Genomic DNA, 21,089 nt, shown 5'->3' with positions numbered 1-21,089 from the left:
GCTCTCTCTATGCGCTTTATGAAGGGTTCTGTAAACGGAGCGCTGCTGCCAGCTATTTGGAAACCGACGTATCTTTTCTCAACTATTATCCTCCCACTCCCAGCATAAGTGCGCCACAAGCTCTATTTCTTCACTAACGGTTTGTTTCAGACGTAGAGCTATTTGCGCGACGGCCACCATAAGCCAGAAACCATTAGTTAAAAAATAATAATAATAATATTAATAATAATAATAATAATAACTTGCAAGGTGACTGGGGAAATGAAACGAAAATTTATAGAGAAAATAGAAAATTTTAACTTGAATTATAAGAAAATATTTAGGATACAGAATGCGTAAAAAAAGGAAGAAAATATAAAAAAAAGGCCAAATAAAGAACCAGTAAAAAAAAAAGGTGGAAAACGTTAGATTTTAACCTTTTTATTAATCCTAGTAATTTTGGGAGTCACACTATTGGGCTACTAAACGTATGTATTTAAACTATAAGAAACATTTCTTTTACTCCTGAAGTAGAAAAACATATGTATATTCCGTTTATAGAGACGTCGTAAAGCCCATATTCCGAGGGGCTAACCACTCTTAGAACGTCTGTACACCGGATTACACTTACGAGTTAGATTACCACTGCCAAAGATTACGCGTAATCCCATTAGTACAGTCAAAGGTTACCACTGCCAAAGATTACGCGTAATCCCATTAGTACAGTCAAAGGTACGGCTCTGTACACCGATTACGCGGAGTGATCAGCCCCTCGCCATATTCTTGCCCATTTTATAGCCAAATAATAAATAAAACAAAAATAGAATAGAAAATCTCGGAATGAGAAAACCAAAAACCCAAAAGTTAAAATTGCGATTATAAAAAGAGTCCCCCCCCCCTCCCTCCCTCCCTCCCTCCTTCTCTTAAGTCCTTACAGACGCAACTTTTAAAGAAAAGAAATACATTTTTTTATGACCACTTCAAGAAAATTAAAAATAATTAGGGAATTATTTTGAATTGAATATGATATGTTTATTTCACTTTTAATACAATTATATTTACAAATATATTTAGGTTTTCATTAAAATACAATTTTTAAGAAAACGAACTAAAGTAATTACGTAATAACATTAACCCAATTATAATAATAACCGCTCACTACGCCTTGGCGGTCAGGGAAGAACTGAACCAGCGATTTCCACGCGGATGGATAAGGAGAGGAGGTTCAGCCTAACGGCCTCCGAGATCACCCGACCTAACTCCGCTGGACCTTTTAGATTCTGACATTGATTTGGTGGCAAGGATCTAAGCCGCTACCGAACAGATTCGGAAGACACCGGGAGTATTTCAACACGCGATTCACTCCTTCGACGCGGTCGTCTTGGTATTAGAGTTGAAGGAAGATAATTCAAACATTTATTGTAAAACTTGTACAAAATACACATTTTCATACTTTGTTCTTACGAGTTTAATAAAAACATTGCACATTTATCATTTAAATATTTCAAATAACTCTAATGATGAGAAGGATAATGAGGTCAACAAGTGTTTTAATTAATAATCATCTAAGCTAATACCCAAGTTACCACTACAGGCGTAAGTCATCTAGCGACTTATAGGGCCTTTTAACCAGTGGCTGAGTTAAATTGCGTAGGAGGTTGGCGGCCAGCCCTTCATGCCACGCGAGCCAACAGTTAGCCAACCATACACTTACTATTACCGCTAACCTCAACAAGTTTTTATGGGGAGGGGAAACCGAAGATCTCTGGGGAAAACCCCTTTTAACCAGTGGGGGAGAGAACTTGCAAACTCTACGTAGATGGAGTGGTTCCGGATTTTTCACCCAATGCCACTAGCTGGGATTAAACCCGGCTCCACCCCATTCAGGCAAATGGAAAATTTTAAAACAATGAAACCTTCAACTTCTTAAACTTAAGAGTTTCCATGACAATAGGAACGAATTGAGTGATTTTTTTTAATCGTGACAATGAGTTTGGCAATAAAGAAGTCATTAATATTGCTTTGCTCCTTCAACATTAAGTTTCATATTAAAATACTTCTATAAAATGAACGGGTTTTAAATATTAGATAATTAAAAAGAGACAATTTCAATATAACCCTACAACATGGGATCTTTGAGTGGGTACTCGGACTCTGACAGTACCCGAGTCCTTCACCAAGGCCTAAATATTACTCGAAATGGACTCGAAACATAAATAAATCCCGACGAGTCCATTATTTATCTCGCTCACAAATTGGCAAAATTAACTGGAAATTCCATTCACTCTGCTCTGACCGACAGATTATTTTTTTAATTTAATCACGTACGTAATTATATAATTCTATAAAATGGAACGGGGTTCGTACAAAATTTCCGGGATTAAATTACCTGACATATCCAGGTCTTCCCCCTGACCAAATTGGCAAATTTTTGTAGAATAAATTAACGGTTTGAGGTGTGAAGATCTTGAAAACTATTTTCTTTCAAAAAAAATTATTTGCCTGATTTTCTTTGGGGGGTCATTTTAAATTTCCGTACTTTTTTGGGGGGGGGGGGGGGGACCTTCTTCAAATGCCTTGGACTTTTCCCTGTCATTTTGGAATGATTTCCAAATTCCCCGACCTTTCGGAAACCTTTTAAAATTCCCTGACCTTTTGGAAACATTTTCGAATTTCCTGACTTTGGCAGGTTTTCCAGGTCGTGTGCGAACCCTGTGCCTGTATTGAGTTTGGCAATAACGAACTCATTAATAGCGTTGTCCATTTGATTGCTCGAGATGTACGGTAAAGTTTGCTTTGGTCTTTCAACATTAAGTTTCATATTAAAATGAAATGGTAAACAATAATATATAATTAAAAAAAAAAGAGACACTTTCAAAATAACCCTACAACATTGGATCTTTGAGTGGGTACTCGGACTCTGACAGTACCCGAGTCCTTCACCAAGGCCTAAATATTACTCGAAATGGACTCGAAACATAAATAAATCCCGACGAGTCCATTATTAACTCGCTCACAAATTGGCAAAATTAACTGGAAATTCCATTCACTCTGCTCTGACCGACAGATTATTTTTTTAATTTAATCACGTACGTAATTTAGGAAGTATATAATTCTATAAAATGGAACGGGGTTCGTACATAATTTCCGGGATTAAATTACCTGACATATCCAGGTCTCCCCCCCCCTGACCAAATTGGCAAATTGTTGTAGAATAAATTAACGGTTTGAGGTGCGAAAATCTTGAAAACTATTTTCTATCAAAAAAAATTATTTGCCTGATTTTTTTTTGGGGGGGGGGGGGAGGGTCATTTTAAATTTCCGTACTTTTTGGGGGGGGGGGGGCATCTTCAAATGCCTTGGACTTTTCCCTGTCATTTTGGAATGATTTCCAAATTCCCTGACCTTTTGGAAACATTTTCAAATTTGGTGACTTTGGCAGGTTTTCCAGGTCGTGTACGAACCCTGTATCTGCCTGTATTGAGTTTGGCAATAACGAACTCATTAATAGCGTTTTCCATTTGATTGCTCGAGATGTACGGTAAAGTTTGCTTTGGTCTTTCAACATTAAGTTTCATATTAAAATAAAATGGTTAAAAATAATATATAATTAAAAAAAAAGAGACACTTTCAAAATAACCCCATATAAACCGTACATGGAATCTCCGAATGGGTTCAAGAATCATTTGTAACAATTTTTTATAATTAAAATAAATTTTGAGTGTTCAAAAGTTCAAACCAAAGTAAAATTGGTATTAATTAAATAAATAAATAATAGCTTTATTAGGATCACCACCTCAGTTTCTCACTGATTTACAGTTGGGTCCTCTACTTTAAAGTGAATATAACCTGCAAAGAAATCTTTATGGAAGACCCCTTAAATTTTTCAAATTACCCTGTACAGTGGCGCCAAACATTTAAAAAGGCCAAGTTAAGAGCGGCCGGAGCTGCAAAAGTTGCTGTTCCACACCAAATACCCGAGGTTAAATTCCCCTTTAAGTTAATAATAAAATAAGTAACTGTCTTTTGGCATTTCGGCTGAGAATCCTAGGCCTAGGCTTAGCGGGAGCAAATGTCCACACTTTCCCTTTTTTTTTTAAATTTCAAATTGGGTGTCACTTGCTATTAACTGTAGTTATGCCTACACTTTTTTTTCATAGGTGTGCGTTTAGTTCCCAGGGAGTTACTGAACACTTCAAAATCATTCAATCTATCGAATATGAGATAGGAAATCCCATAAGTTATAAAAAAAAATTAGATTCAATTTTGCCTAATATTACAAATGGTACTATTTTTTTGAGAGCGTACTATAGTTTAATTGTAAACATATTTCTAAGAATCAACTTCGATACTAAACCTAAGCGTACATTACAAAAACTCATTCCTACTGAATTTTTTTTGTGAAATACTGATAACTTTTTTAAATTATATTATACCGATAATTATATTTGAAACTGTGGTTAACATATTTATCGAAAATGGTTTGGAGACACAAGAGGCTGAAGATGCAAAATATCGACTTATTCGAAGTTCAATTCACCACACAAATCACCACACGCCGACATATTTTTTAATTTTCATTCTTCTTGCTCCAAAATCCTTCGAGATATTATTATTTGGGAAATAATGCATGATAAGACTTTGATATCGGAAGAACTTATCTATTTTATGGCGGCAGCGTTGGCATTTCCAGGTACGAATGTGTCGAATGAATCGTTGCGCGCGAAAAAGAGTTTGATCGAGGAGTTCTTTCGAGTCTTCCGCCGAAGGAGACGTCGAACGCTTGGGAAAATTGCTGCAAAAAGCCGGTGATGACGAAACCCGATTTTGGCTCCTTAACAATGTGGACCGTAATAGGGACCATTATTCAGCTCTAGATTTCGCGGTAGTTAACGATAGAGTAACTTCGCTGATATTTCTTTTAGAAAGTGAATCGCTGGTAAATCTACAAGTCAAACACAGGCACTTGCCTCCACTATTGACAGCCATACGAGCCGGCAATTTTGAGTGCTTACACGCGGCCATACACATTGCAACAATCGAAGGAACATCCCACGCAGTCCAGACACTTCTTGACCCCGGTGCTAATTTCAAGTCTCAGATACTCCGACAATCCATTTCGAATAATCACTAATTAATCACTGCCAACGAAACTACCGACATCTTTGACGAATGGTGTCCACACTCGAGCCATTAAATAAGTTTTAAAGAATGCAGCAAGAGAAAGCGGGAAAGTACCACCAGCAAGTTATCGAGAGAGAGAGCCCAAGATGTTCTAAAAGCTACTAAAGAACCGGCAAATACCAGAATAAAAAAAAACAGTTATTAGAAATTTCCTCCGAAGTATTATTATTTTAACACTATACTATGGCTAATTACCATAATCGAAGACGCTCCTGGGAGAAGACGAATTGGTTGCAATGGGGTGAAAATCATTCTTAAGTCCGCTTGTGGTGGTGTTTACCATTGAGGATAAAATTGAACGTCGTTGAAAGGTGGTGCGACGTACCGATTCTGGATCAAGAGCTAGTATTTATTTGCCAGTATCCGATGACAGCGTCAAGCTTTGAAAACATTATGGCATCTTCTAGTTGTCCAAGAGTTTAGTCGACTGCTGGCAACTGGAATAGTTCTCTCTATCTCTCTTGATGTATTTGTTTAGCTCAATCAAGTCAGTTCTGTAGAAGAAAACAATTGGGGTTTTTTTTAATAAAAAAAAAGTCTTATTTTTCATTCGACTACATTTTACTTATTCCCAAATATGTGGATATGCACCTAAGGTATCATTGGTCTGGGGGAGATGGCAAGGAAGCTCGAAAGTGTGAGGTTTTCCCGCAAATAAGGGTAGCAGATCGTCGCACGTTCATAGATGTTGATCGCAGACTAAGAGAAAGCGGGCAAGTAATTGAGAGAGAGAGAGAGAGCCCAAGACGTTCCAGAAGTTACTAAAGAACAGGTACAAACAGATCAAAAAACAGTTATTAGAATTTTCATTTACATTGTTATTTTAACACTATAGCTAATTACCATTATATAGAAGGTGCTCCTTGGTTGCAATGGTGTGTAAATCATTCTTTAGTCTGCTTAAGAATAAAATTTAAATAACTACAGAGTAATGTTTAAGCTTTGAACCAAAACATTATGTAAGGGGATTGGGATTTTATTTTGGTATTCTGGGGGGGGGGGGGGGGGGTGAGAATAAGCAGTTTGGGCACAATTAAACGTGACAACTTGAAAAGGTTGAACTGTGGACGAGGTGAACCAGTTGCGTGGTCAGCCAGATCTGTCATTTTTTTTAAACCCCTGCAATTTGTTTCTCTGGGGTCTTTTTACCACCATATTTTAAATACCCATCTTCAATGTAATTAATTTCGTCCGGGGCTTCCCAATAACAAATGTTTTTTCCTGAGTATTGAACATCATCTATATTGCCCTTCTAGGTTAAGCCTTGCCTAAAAAAAAAAAAATTACTACCGCCATTATGATTACTGGAAGAAGAATAATTAATTAATAATTTATTACATTTGAGATTAGAAACATTGAAGAAAATTTACTTCAAACGTTATTCAAATCCTCTTATTTACAGCTTTGGAATTTCTTTATGAGATTCTGAAAAAAATGAAGCGAATGAATATCCATACATCAACCCACATTTGCATACGTACAAATATATTCAAGGTATTTCATCGGCCACTGATATAAAAAAAACAATTCATGCATAGGTATTCACATTTACACAAATATCCAAAATAATTTCTCAGGGTTCGCACGAAATTTTTGGATTTAAATCCCTGACTTATCCAGGTTATCCCTGACTCCTTTTTAGCAATATCCCTGATTTCATGGGTAAAAGTACAAAGTGGAACAATTTTTTTTTAATATCATTAACTTAATTATATTTTACAACAAACATGCTGAGAGCATCTCTCTCCTCTCTGGGGAAAAAGTGCCAGACATGACGCCCCAAAAGAGAAGATACCCAATGATATGATGTTATTTAAATTCCTGACTCCCCCCCCCCCACCCCTAATTTTAAAAATCCCTGACTTATCCACTCATACATAAACATATTCATAAACGCATACACGCATCCAATCACACTTACGTACGTGCATGCATTAATATATTCGAATTAAGAACTACTTACTCTCTACTCTGGTCAAATTCTTTGTCTCTTTCGGTTTTATTCCCATTCCCCTTCTTGCTGAATGTTAAGCCATCGAATGATATAAAAATGTCATTTCTGGTTTACTACTCTCCATTATACTGCGGAAACAGTAAAACCTTCACCACAGAAACGGCTTTTTCGTCAGAACACCTTAAAAATAATTAAATATATGTAAAACCAATTTGCAAATTTCTACATAAACTCACCTAGTGGTATAGAAACTCGCATTTCAATCATTTAAACGAATCTGATCTATCAAATGCTTATAACCGGTGTTATGATGGATAACGCCCCTTAAGAAATGAAGGTATCTCCAAAACTGCCTACGTTAGTTTTCTCAAACCTTGTTTTCAAGGAAGAAAAAGCTACTGGAAATTAAGAAACTGGCAAAACAATGATGAAAAAAAATTATTTGTCAATTATATAATTAAATAATTTAATTACAAGAACCAACGTGATTAAATTTTAAAAAAATGTGTCAGTCAGATATTTGACTGGAGCAGTGTGAATAGAATTGCCAGTCAAATGGCCAATTTGCGAGCGTACTTAAAAAAATTAAAATGAAATGCAAGTCTTTAAGGGAATGGTAATATGATTGTACCTCTAGCATGATTTTTTTCAATTTAATTAATACCAATTTTACTGTGGTTTGAACTTTTGAACACTCAAATTTATTTTAACTATAAAAAAAATTATTACAAATGATTCTTGAACCATATATTATTGTTAACTAATTTATTATAATATGAAACTTAATGTTGAAAGAACAAAGTACACTTTACCGTGCCTCTCCGTACAATATTAATGAGTTCGCTATTGCCAAACTCAATACAGCTAGGGTTCGCACACGACCTGGAAAACATGCCGAAGTCAGGAAATTCGAAAATGTTTCCAAAAGGTCGGGGAATTTTAAAAGGTTTCTGAAAAGTCAGGGAATTTTAAAAGGTTTCCGAAAGGTCGGAGAATTTGGAAATCATTCCAAAATGACAGGGAAAAGTCCAAGTCATTTTAAAATGGTCCCCAAAAGTAAGGTAATTTAAAATGACCCCCCAAAAAAAATTAGGCAAATAAATTTTTGAAAGAAACTATTTTTCACACCTCAAAACCATTCATTTATTCTACAAAAACGGTCACTATTTCTTTTTTTTAGGGAATCATTAAATATAATACTCTAAGCATACCTTCTGCTTTCCTTTGCAATATTCAGGTATTCCGAGGCTATAATACATAAAAATTAATTCGTTTCCTTAAAAATGCAGCATTTCAAACCTATTTAACCTATAGTACCTTTCATATTTTTCCCGTTATCAGACACCTTGGACGTCATATTAAGTTTTACCGGATACTTCGTTGTTTTATTTTCAGTGCTATTTCTCACTGAAATATAGAAAAATAAAGAACTTTATAAAGATTTATAAGAGTAAAATATCAACTATTTTAATCTCATCGGACTTTTGAGTTAAAATATAGAGTATTATAGGAAATTTCGTGAAATTATAGGAGAAAAAAAAAGGAGAGGAGTTGGCTCTTTAAAAAAATACGGTATAACGATAGGTCCTGATATTTAAAATTAAAGTTTGGTGGTAAATATAGATATATAGAGTTGTTGTAATTCATTATGAATGGAAACAAGAGGCGTAGAAACGCGAAAAACCCCAAAACAGCTATTGTGGAATCAATTTCTGACCCACTTAAACGGAAAAGTAGACCCGAAGATGACCCCACGACCAAATACGTGGACATATTTTCTATCGTAAACGATAAAGGCCAAGACGGCGATGGCCTGGGGAATATTGATTACATCGAGCCTAATTTAAATGGAAAAAACATATCGCCACCGATCGATGTATTAAAATTGGCAGGGGGTACGCTTATAAAACCACAAATTCGAAATAAAGATTTGAACGCTAAATTTGGCGATAACGGCGATGTCCCCAAGCAAATATCGTATAACATACGAGCGTATCTGGACGTGTTATTCGGGTCTTTAATGATAGAAGCTTCCAATTCGAAAAACAGCGTTAGAGCGATCCCTAATGTTGTTTCTAATATTTTAAAATATAATAACATTTATTTTAAAAAGGTTAGTATGTCGAACACATGGATGGAGTTACCAGAACCATTGTGGTACGAACACGATATAGCTAATAGCTGGTTACATATATATCTTAACGAGGCAATGTTCGACAGTTTCTGTTTAAAAAATTTCGAACGACCGGTGGTTATCGCATCGGGAACTGTCCCTATAGAAAATTATAACCCATTCGAACAACATCCGAATATACCACCTATAGATTCGGCCATGATAAATTGCGGTATAATTTGTGACCACGTCGCCCAACATATTATATCGGACGTATTGAGCGACGAAGTTAAACCGGAGGCAGCAGACATACACGAAAAATATACCGAAATTGGAACGACTCTACATTCAATGTTTAACATAACAATCATACAATCGGCGCTTAAGAAAAACGAGTGTTCAAATTATTGTACCATACTAAACAGTGGCAATGGCCAAGGTGGTGGACAAAGCACGTTCAATAACCGATCCCATTCGATAGATCATACTATCGATTTGACAAATTACTCCGTCGCAAACCAAAATAGTACAATGCAATATGGTTTATTAAATTAGTAAAGTTCCCAATTTCATTATATTATACTTGGATGAATCACTAAAAAAATTAACTAGTAGTCGATTTCAAGCTTCGTATATTTTAACTAATTCAACTTCTGTATCAAGTTTACCATATAGCGATAACGAATAATGAAGATTGTCACTGTGTATTATAATTTCAACTGTGATAAAGTGACAAGTTAACTAGAATTAACTTGAGCGTTCCTATTCAAAATTTGAAATATTTGATTACAAAATTAATAAAATACTTTATAAAATATTAAAAGGTTTCGTTATTTAAACAAAAAACACCTAAAAAAACGTTATTTACACTATAAATGAATAGGTTAAAAATAAAATCAATTTAAATAAAAAAAAACATGATTTAAATCGAAAAAATAGATTTATTTGGTTTTTTGAAAAAAAATCAAAAAATTTGGCAACCCTGAGTCTGTTTGACACATTGGTACTATGTCGTTTCTGGTTGAGATGGATATTCAGAGAGGGCAACGTTACTTTCACTAGCATTGCCTTCCAAGTCTGTTACTGATGTCGGAATGTCAACTGTTTTTGACGCGGTGTCCGTCAAATATTGATCGAAATAAGTTGTGTTTACTGCCTGGAATTCTGGTACTGATTCGCTGATTGAAATATTTCTTCACCTTCTGGTTGGTAATCATTCGCGACGGACAACGCGTGTGTTCCAGAATATTGGTCAGCGGGGATGAAATTTCAAAATCAATAAAATTAATCTAGGTCCTACAATAAGCCTCCGAAATTTAAGCTTCACCTTTTTTTTTTCTTAAATACCTCGTAAAATCGAGATACTACAGAATTAAAACGACTTAAAACTGTCTAACGAACTAATAATAAAGACAGACCGAAATAAAATTAAAATGAGAATAAATACGGACCCACGATGTAACTAATTATAAAGACCGGCCGAACTAAAATAAAAATGAGAAATAAAAAACGGGACCCACGATGTAACGTCTTTCCCGCCAGCTAAATCGTCCTAGGAAATATTGGATGAAATTTCAAAATCAATAAAATTAATCTGGGTCCTACAATAAGCCTCCGAAATTTAAGCTTCACCTTTTTTTTTTCTTAAATACCTCGTAAAATCGAGATACTACAGAATTAAAACGACTTAAAACTGTCTAACGAACTAATAATAAAGACAGACCGAAATAAAATTAAAATGAGAATAAATACGGACCCACGATGTAACTAATTATAAAGACCGGCCGAACTAAAATAAAAATGAGAAATAAAAAACGGGACCCACGATGTAACGTCTTTCCCGCCAGCTAAATCGTCCTAGGAAATATTGGATGAAATTTCAAAATCAATAAAATTAATCTGGGTCCTACAATAAGCCTCCGAAATTTAAGCTTCACCTTTTTTTTTTCTTAAATACCTCGTAAAATCGAGATACTACAGAATTAAAACGACTTAAAACTGTCTAACGAACTAATAATAAAGACAGACCGAAATAAAATTAAAATGAGAATAAATACGGACCCACGATGTAACTAATTATAAAGACCGGCCGAACTAAAATAAAAATGAGAAATAAAAAACGGGACCCACGATGTAACGTCTTTCCCGCCAGCTAAATCGTCCTAGGAAATATTGGATGAAATTTCAAAATCAATAAAATTAATCTGGGTCCTACAATAAGCCTCCGAAATTTAAGCTTCACCTTTTTTTTTTCTTAAATACCTCGTAAAATCGAGATACTACAGAATTAAAACGACTGAAACTGTCTAACGAACTAATAATAAAGACAGACCGAAATAAAATTAAAATGAGAATAAATACGGACCCACGATGTAACTAATTATAAAGACCGGCCGAAATAAAATAAAAATGAGAAATAAAAAACGGGACCCACGATGTAACGTCTTTCCCGCCAGCTAAATCGTCCTAGGAAATATTGGATGAAATTTCAAAATCAATAAAATTAATCTGGGTCCTACAATAAGCCTCCGAAATTTAAGCTTCACCTTTTTTTTTTCTTAAATACCTCGTAAAATCGAACGAAAGTCGTTTCAACTATCCTTATAAATCCGAGAGGTTGCAAATTTGCAAATTCGAAAATATTTCTAAGTCTCGTTGGAAAGAAATTTCCAAAAGCCGAATATTCGACTATGTCCGGAACGAAAGTCGTTTAAACTATCCTTATAAATCCGAGAGGTTGCAAATTTGCAAATTCGAAAATATTTCTAAGTCTCGTTGGAAAGAAATTTCAAAAAGCCGAATATTCGACTATGTCCGGAACGAAAGTCGTTTAAACTATCCTTATAAATCCGAGAGGTTACAAATTTGCAAATTCGAAAATATTTCTAAGTCTCGTTGGAAAGAAATTTCATAAAGCCGAATATTCGACTATGTCCGGAACGAAAGTCGTTTAAACTATCCTTATAAATCCGAGAGGTTGCAAATTTGCAAATTCGAAAATATTTCTAAGTCTCGTTGGAAAGAAATTTCAAAAAGCCGAATATTCGACTATGTCCGGAACGAAAGTCGTTTAAACTATCCTTATAAATCCGAGAGGTTGCAAATTTGCAAATTCGAAAATATTTCTAAGTCTCGTTGGAAAGAAATTTCAAAAAGCCGAATATTCGACTATGTCCGGAACGAAAGTCGTTTAAACTATCCTTATAAATCCGAGAGGTTACAAATTTGCAAATTCGAAAATATTTCTAAGTCTCGTTGGAAAGAAATTTCAAAAAGCCGAATATTCGACTAATTCCGGAACGAAAGTCGTTTAAACTATCCTTATAAATCCGAGAGGTTGCAAATTTGCAAATTCGAAAATATTTCTAAGTCTCGTTGGAAAGAAATTTCAAAAAGCCGAATATTCGACTATGTCCGGAACGAAAGTCGTTTAAACTATCCTTATAAATCCGAGAGGTTGCAAATTTGCAAATTCGAAAATATTTCTAAGTCTCGTTGGAAAGAAATTTCAAAAAGCCGAATATTCGACTATGTCCGGAACGAAAGTCGTTTAAACTATCCTTATAAATCCGAGAGGTTACAAATTTGCAAATTCGAAAATATTTCTAAGTCTCGTTGGAAAGAAATTTCAAAAAGCCGAATATTCGACTAATTCCGGAACGAAAGTCGTTTAAACTATCCTTATAAATCCGAGAGGTTGCAAATTTGCAAATTCGAAAATATTTCTAAGTCTCGTTGGAAAGAAATTTCATAAAGCCGAATATTCGACTATGTCCGGAACGAAAGTCGTTTAAACTATCCTTATAAATCCGAGAGGTTGCAAATTTGCAAATTCGAAAATATTTCTAAGTCTCGTTGGAAAGAAATTTCAAAAAGCCGAATATTCGACTATGTCCGGAACGAAAGTCGTTTAAACTATCCTTATAAATCCGAGAGGTTGCAAATTTGCAAATTCGAAAATATTTCTAAGTCTCGTTGGAAAGAAATTTCAAAAAGCCGAATATTCGACTATGTCCGGAACGAAAGTCGTTTAAACTATCCTTATAAATCTGAGAGGTTACAAATTTGCAAATTCGAAAATATTTCTAAGTCTCGTTGGAAAGAAATTTCAAAAAGCCGAATATTCGACTAATTCCGGAACGAAAGTCGTTTAAACTATCCTTATAAATCCGAGAGGTTGCAAATTTGCAAATTCGAAAATATTTCTAAGTCTCGTTGGAAAGAAATTTCAAAAAGCCGAATATTCGACTATGTCCGGAACGAAAGTCGTTTAAACTATCCTTATAAATCCGAGAGGTTGCAAATTTGCAAATTCGAAAATATTTCTAAGTCTCGTTGGAAAGAAATTTCAAAAAGCCGAATATTCGACTATGTCCGGAACGAAAGTCGTTTAAACTATCCTTATAAATCCGAGAGGTTACAAATTTGCAAATTCGAAAATATTTCTAAGTCTCGTTGGAAAGAAATTTCAAAAAGCCGAATATTCGACTAATTCCGGAACGAAAGTCGTTTAAACTATCCTTATAAATCCGAGAGGTTGCAAATTTGCAAATTCGAAAATATTTCTAAGTCTCGTTGGAAAGAAATTTCAAAAAGCCGAATATTCGACTATGTCCGGAACGAAAGTCGTTTAAACTATCCTTATAAATCCGAGAGGTTGCAAATTTGCAAATTCGAAAATATTTCTAAGTCTCGTTGGAAAGAAATTTCAAAAAGCCGAATATTCGACTAATTCCGGAACGAAAGTCGTTTAAACTATCCTTATAAATCCGAGAGGTTACAAATTTGCAAATTCGAAAATATTTCTAAGTCTCGTTGGAAAGAAATTTCAAAAAGCCGAATATTCGACTAATTCCGGAACGAAAGTCGTTTAAACTATCCTTATAAATCCGAGAGGTTGCAAATTTGCAAATTCGAAAATATTTCTAAGTCTCGTTGGAAAGAAATTTCATAAAGCCGAATATTCGACTATGTCCGGAACGAAAGTCGTTTAAACTATCCTTATAAATCCGAGAGGTTACAAATTTGCAAATTCGAAAATATTTCTAAGTCTCGTTGGAAAGAAATTTCATAAAGCCGAATATTCGACTATGTCCGGAACGAAAGTCGTTTAAACTATCCTTATAAATCCGAGAGGTTACAAATTTGCAAATTCGAAAATATTTCTAAGTCTCGTTGGAAAGAAATTTCATAAAGCCGAATATTCGACTATGTCCGGAACGAAAGTCGTTTAAACTATCCTTATAAATCCGAGAGGTTGCAAATTTGCAAATTCGAAAATATTTCTAAGTCTCGTTGGAAAGAAATTTCAAAAAGCCGAATATTCGACTAATTCCGGAACGAAAGTCGTTTAAACTATCCTTATAAATCCGAGAGGTTACAAATTTGCAAATTCGAAAATATTTCTAAGTCTCGTTGGAAAGAAATTTCAAAAAGCCGAATATTCGACTAATTCCGGAACGAAAGTCGTTTAAACTATCCTTATAAATCCGAGAGGTTGCAAATTTGCAAATTCGAAAATATTTCTAAGTCTCGTTGGAAAGAAATTTCATAAAGCCGAATATTCGACTATGTCCGGAACGAAAGTCGTTTAAACTATCCTTATAAATCCGAGAGGTTACAAATTTGCAAATTCGAAAATATTTCTAAGTCTCGTTGGAAAGAAATTTCATAAAGCCGAATATTCGACTATGTCCGGAACGAAAGTCGTTTAAACTATCCTTATAAATCCGAGAGGTTACAAATTTGCAAATTCGAAAATATTTCTAAGTCTCGTTGGAAAGAAATTTCATAAAGCCGAATATTCGACTATGTCCGGAACGAAAGTCGTTTAAACTATCCTTATAAATCCGAGAGGTTGCAAATTTGCAAATTCGAAAATATTTCTAAGTCTCGTTGGAAAGAAATTTCAAAAAGCCGAATATTCGACTAATTCCGGAACGAAAGTCGTTTAAACTATCCTTATAAATCCGAGAGGTTGCAAATTTGCAAATTCGAAAATATTTCTAAGTCTCGTTGGAAAGAAATTTCATAAAGCCGAATATTCGACTATGTCCGGAACGAAAGTCGTTTAAACTATCCTTATAAATCCGAGAGGTTACAAATTTGCAAATTCGAAAATATTTCTAAGTCTCGTTGGAAAGAAATTTCATAAAGCCGAATATTCGACTATGTCCGGAACGAAAGTCGTTTAAACTATCCTTATAAATCCGAGAGGTTACAAATTTGCAAATTCGAAAATATTTCTAAGTCTCGTTGGAAAGAAATTTCATAAAGCCGAATATTCGACTATGTCCGGAACGAAAGTCGTTTAAACTATCCTTATAAATCCGAGAGGTTGCAAATTTGCAAATTCGAAAATATTTCTAAGTCTCGTTGGAAAGAAATTTCATAAAGCCGAATATTCGACTATGTCCGGAACGAAAGTCGTTTAAACTATCCTTATAAATCCGAGAGGTTGCAAATTTGCAAATTCGAAAATATTTCTAAGTCTCGTTGGAAAGAAATTTCAAAAAGCCGAATATTCGACTATGTCCGGAACGAAAGTCGTTTAAACTATCCTTATAAATCCGAGAGGTTGCAAATTTGCAAATTCGAAAATACCCGGTAAAACACGATAAGCTAAAATCCGTAAATCTAGTTCGTTTCCCAGCTAAGCAACTAAGTTATACTTACATTTTCTAGTTGAATCGCTGTATTGTAGTTCGAAATGAATTGATTGAAATGAAAGCTCTATTCAATGGGAGTATTCTTCGCACTTTCCTAGGAAAGTTGTGACACGCCTTCTTGAGATTTCATTGGGCGCGAAATCACATGTCGCAATACGTCCCTGTTGACGAAATGCGCCATCTGATTTCACGCCCAATGAAGAACGTGGAAAGGAAGAAGGCGTGTCGCAACTTTCCAATGAAAGTCCGCGGAATACCGCCGATCATCATGTCTGATTTCTACCCCCATCACCTTCCCACTCACAATTCCAACCCATGATCATCACCGTGGGAAAAGCTGGCGGATGTTTAACTTTATTAATTTTTCTAGTTCAATAACAACGCTTTTTCGGCTAGACTTTAATAGGCGCTTTAATAAAACATCCTTCCGACAAGTGAGGATTGTTTATAGGATTGGAGGATGTTTGGCTTGGTTTGTGAAATTTTTCCATTTCAGACACAACACCTCGGAATATAAATTCATATGCGAGTCATTCCGTGTGAAATCGACCACACGGAAAAATGCCTAATTTTTAATTTTAATAATATTTTTTCTACAAATACATTAGGTTAAGACAGCGGTTCCCAAAAGGTGTTCCGCGGAATTACCCTGGGGTTCCGAGAATTCGCAGCCCGGCCATCTTTGTTTGCGTCAAGAGTCTTTAAAGATAATTAAAAAAAATTAGTTGGGGCAAAACAAAATTGGGAACCGCTGGGTTAAGAAACTAAGTTTCTCAAACTTTGAGTCTCGACAAAATTTGTTTTTTCGAAATATAATTTTTATCCAAAAATTGAAATTTTTGGCTTTTCAATACGAAATTTTGAATATATTCAAATATATTTTGAACCAATTCACCGAAATTAATGAAACTGCACATTTTTAGGCATAAAAGAAGTGCTGAACCTGAATCTGAAACCTAAATTTAAAATATTTTTGTTTTTAATATTTGAATATTCGGGGGGGGGGTCATGGTTGGTCGCGATTTGCGACGCGTACTCCACCTTCAAATAATCTGATTTTTTTATATTTTTCTTATAATGGGGTAAGAAGTCTTTTAAAAATATAATTGGAAGGTATTATTTTTTAAACGCGAGAAAAAAATAAAAACGTGTTTTTAAAAAAAAATCAATTTTATCGATATTTGAATATTCGCGGGTCACGGTTGGCCGTGATTTACGACTTGAACACCACCTTCGAAAAAAAATATATTCTGTTTACCTTACCAGTTTATAAAAATAATTTATATTAATATATCAAATTCTTAAAACCTGGTGAATTGACAACGTCATACCGCTGGCCAAGAAGAAAAGACTTATGTTGGATTCCAGATTGCAACATTCTTTGTCACGTAGAATGTCCAACAACTCCTAACAGAAAGAAAATCAAGTTTGAAAAAAAAAGATTTAAATAAAGTGGGAAAGCTATTTTCAAAATACGATCCACATAACGTTGTTTAAAATATAACTATCACTTTCTTACTTAAGTAATTTAACTTTATTTCTTTTTAAAAATTGTCTTAGTGGGCTTTCAATTATTATTAACTTCACATTTACCATAAATTGTTCTAGAGTTTGTTGGCTTACTTTAATATTTTAAAAGGTGTTCATGTTGCAACACGAGGTGAATTATTGAAACCTGTATATTCATAAACCAAAAATGTACTTTTATAAACTGCTTAGGTAAACAGAAAGAGTAAATTTACTTTAAAAAAGGTGTCGACGTAAAATTGAATTTTTGTAATTTTTTTTAAAGGTCCTAACTTTTCCTAGACCTTTTGGGCCTATTTTTTAAATTCCACGACCTTCTCCTGACTTCTTAGCCTTTTTTCTTAAAGTTCTCAACTTTTTCCTGGTTTTTGTTTATCACTCCGACAAAAAAAGATATTTGGGTAGTGCATGCTTGTTTTTTTTTTTCATGGTCTTGCATTGAAAAATATGCCTATTACCAGGATTTTACTCCTGCTATTACTGAACGAATCGACATTATTTGTTTGTTTTTGCGTATGCTGAACAACTGTTCAATTGAAACTTTTTTGCCTTCCGCCTACCGGTTAAATCGTTGCCTACGTTATAATAAAGGCCCGTGCGCGGGTGATATTTTTATTTCTTTTCTGGTATTTTACTTCGCCAAATAAATCCGCTAGGTTTGCTCGTAGCTGGACCGTTGCCTAGGAAACGGATCCCCATAGATTGAATGTAACAAATGTGGCGATGTACCGGGGAGTGGACTGCTCGCTGAGCTAGGATGTAATTAACGTTTCAACATCAATAAAGAAATTTTATTTACCAAGAAATATGAAAAAAAGAAAGGTAATAACTTCTTATATTTCATAAATATAAATTTTTTCAACAACAATAGTTTTACTTATTGGTTATAAATGTATATAAAGTTCAGCCTAACAGTGATCACAGATAAATCTATTCCATATTGACTAGTAGATTTCATTGTCGTGATAACTAACTAATTAATTATTTGTGTTGTAGGTGAAACATAAAAATGGTTGTCTATTCTATACTTAACTGTAATGAAAGTGAAAGGCAAAGAAGCAGGAAACGCAAGAGTCAAGGTGAAACCACTTATTTGTAATTGCGGGGATGTAAACCTACCCAAATTACTGTTAGAAAAGTTTTTAAGGCCTTTACTATATAATTACGCAAGAGATGTGAGTGATACATTGCACATTAAGAAACCTTTGAACTACGTACCATTATCAAGAAAGGTACATAAAGTTTAACCGCTACTAATATTGAATCAACAATGTATTTTCCTATTATTTAACAGTGTACATTAAAAACCCTTCAAAAGTTAAAAAATGTATTATTTATTTACCCTCATACACAATAATTTTATTAATGTCCCCAGTTTCCATACAAAATCCAAAATAAACTTTATGGAAATCCCTAACCACGTCCAACTTTCTGCGCCATCTCTCGTGATAAAGTAGAAAATAAACAAGACGTCGCGTCTTTAAAAAATACCCCCCTTGTTGGGGAGCGCGCACGGGCCTTTGCAACGGTTAAATAAAATATTTTTTTTTCAAAACCGTGAAATCTCATCAGATTGTTCTGAAATTTAAATTTAAAAATTTCTGGATTAAATAGTTTTTCAGAAAATTACCTGGGCCGATCAAATCGGAAAAACCCCCTGTACAATAGAAACATGGCTACACCGGTTAAGAATTTAATTGGTACTTGAAAAAATAGGAATTTATAGGAGTATATTGAAATTATAGGAATTTATAGGAACTCTGGGAGCCCAACCGTTGAGGGCATAGAAATCTCATAGGTAACTAGAATGCTGCCGTGTAACTCGCAAATGGACCAAACGCCGTGGCAGACGATAGCCAGATCTCAGCCAATCAGAGCTCAAAGAGTGGTTCTGCCAAGAATTTTATGTCACCAGAGAGAATGACGTCACCTCGCTCCCGCGATAGTAGCGGAACCAAGGAGGTTAAAATAGGAACAATTTTGAGAAAATAGGAAATTATATGAGCATATTGAAAATATAGGAATTTATAGGAACTCTGGGAGCGCCGCATTTTCGTAGCGCCAGAGAGCTACTAACCCCTGGAAGTAGGCTGCAACCAGCGCAAAACCAAGCAAATCGGCGTTTGACAAGTCGGCGCGTTAGAACGATACATTTAATAACTAAGCGGAAACTATACAATCATGGAAATAATACACCTAGCTTTATTACTTATAGTTGGGCTTATAATATTAATTTTGATCGTTTTGAAAAAGGTCCGAAATATAAAGACGCCCATACCAGATATTAAATTTCCAGGCTCACAAAGCGAAATAATTAAACAAGATTGCAATCTGGCGATGGTATACAGCGTAGAAGACACGCAATGCGACATGATTTGTAAAAATACGAGTCCTTTTATAACTCACAATGGCGCGTGTGTAAATCTATTGGCTTTCAACAGAGAAACAGTTGAAAATAACTGCGACCCTAAAAAAGGCGTTTTGGCGTATTTATTGGGTAACCCGCAATTTGGGAAAACTAAGATGATATGTCTTAGTATAGATTTGGGGATCCAACCGGATAATCCAGATGGGCAAAATAATATTTGTGTCGAGGGATCTATCGATATAGATTATATAAAATCATTTCCTCAAGTCGAAAATTGTACATGCGCAAATAATCAAATACTTTCGATATTACCAAATACAAGCGCGGTACGAAAACGTGGACTATGTGTAAAAAATCAACTGTATGACGTATTTAAGCATAACCATTTAATATTTGATCCAACTGACGTATAATTTGGGTAGTGCAGGCATGTTTTTTTTCCATGAGCTTACATCTTATCGAACAATCCGGCCAAGGCCATCATATTAGTTGCCCATCGATGGGGTTAGAATAATTTTTCTCTAGGCCTTGGCGCGTGCCAAAAGGGTTAAACATATAGCGTCAGACGTAAACTTCTTTATTTGCATTCTAAGTTTGAGCTCCGTATCTCAAATCCCATAGGAACTACGAAGAAAATTCGCGTACGCTCTCTAACCCTTGGCGCGGGTTAAAAGAGTTAAACGTAGGCATTATGTTCCAAAACGCCCAAAAAAAACGGCAAAAATTCCCCATCGAATATCTTAAAAATATTTTTGCATATTATGAATCAGTGTAAAATCAGATTGCACCCACATAAAGTTTCAATTCACCGCGAACCCCCTAAAACCGTTTCTTTCTTTCCCTGTAGTTTCTTTTACAACAAGTCCGAATTGAGGGTTGCCAATTATCTTATTCGGAGTATTTCTCCTTTTTGTGTTATATTTTTAGAAATAGCTTCAAGTTATGTGTGATACATGCCTGGCGTCTCGGTGGCGCCAGGCTTGACATAATTGCATACCTTGATTTTTTGGGGACCAAACCAGGATGTTCGCGGCTTTTGGCCAGATCTGGTTTGGGACCCCCTTTATTCCACAAGGTCGAAGACACTCTCTAAGTTGTCCCGGGTCGGCCTTTAAAAAATGCGAAGTTGCTGTGGTGAGAATCAGTGAAGCCGCGAGATTCTCGACCGCGAAGTGCGGGTACCGTTACGGTCTCGCGGAACTAGAGAAGTTCTCGGTCAGCAATTTTTCCCACGTAGGCACTACAATTTGGTGCCCCTCTTGCCCACCAATTTTTAATATATTTACTTTGACCATA

At 35.0% G+C, this 21,089-nt stretch overlaps 1 protein-coding gene across 17 annotated transcripts in view; it reads right to left on the bottom strand.

Annotated features, from left to right (window-relative positions):
* Positions 1 to 3,216: 3,216 nt before the first annotated feature.
* LOC149948232 (uncharacterized) overlaps positions 3,217 to 21,089 on the bottom strand; it is a 30,296-nt gene continuing 12,423 nt past the window's right edge. The window contains exons 4-14 of one of the 17 annotated variants that reach the window (XR_016480591.1): positions 17,230 to 17,305; positions 8,435 to 8,524; positions 8,329 to 8,365; positions 7,930 to 8,067; positions 7,354 to 7,490; positions 7,127 to 7,297; positions 6,502 to 6,588; positions 6,007 to 6,431; positions 5,722 to 5,924; positions 5,359 to 5,657; positions 3,217 to 5,264 (exon numbers count right to left, since the gene is read on the bottom strand). Coding sequence is in view for 8 of the 17 variants with exons in the window: in XM_090173195.1 (XP_090029321.1) it covers positions 7,485 to 7,530; positions 7,930 to 8,067; positions 8,329 to 8,365; positions 8,435 to 8,524; positions 17,230 to 17,305 (387 nt within the window). In the remaining 9 variants the exon portion in view is untranslated. The other 16 variants (XR_016480592.1, XR_016480587.1, XR_016480588.1 and 13 more) reach the window with 16 other exon arrangements.

Source organism: Leiobunum rupestre, chromosome 4 (assembly GCF_980474605.1).
Source record: "Leiobunum rupestre chromosome 4, qqLeiRupe1.1.hap1, whole genome shotgun sequence".
Classification (NCBI taxonomy): domain Eukaryota; kingdom Metazoa; phylum Arthropoda; class Arachnida; order Opiliones; family Sclerosomatidae; genus Leiobunum; species Leiobunum rupestre.
This window is presented reverse-complemented; position numbering and strand designations above follow the sequence as displayed.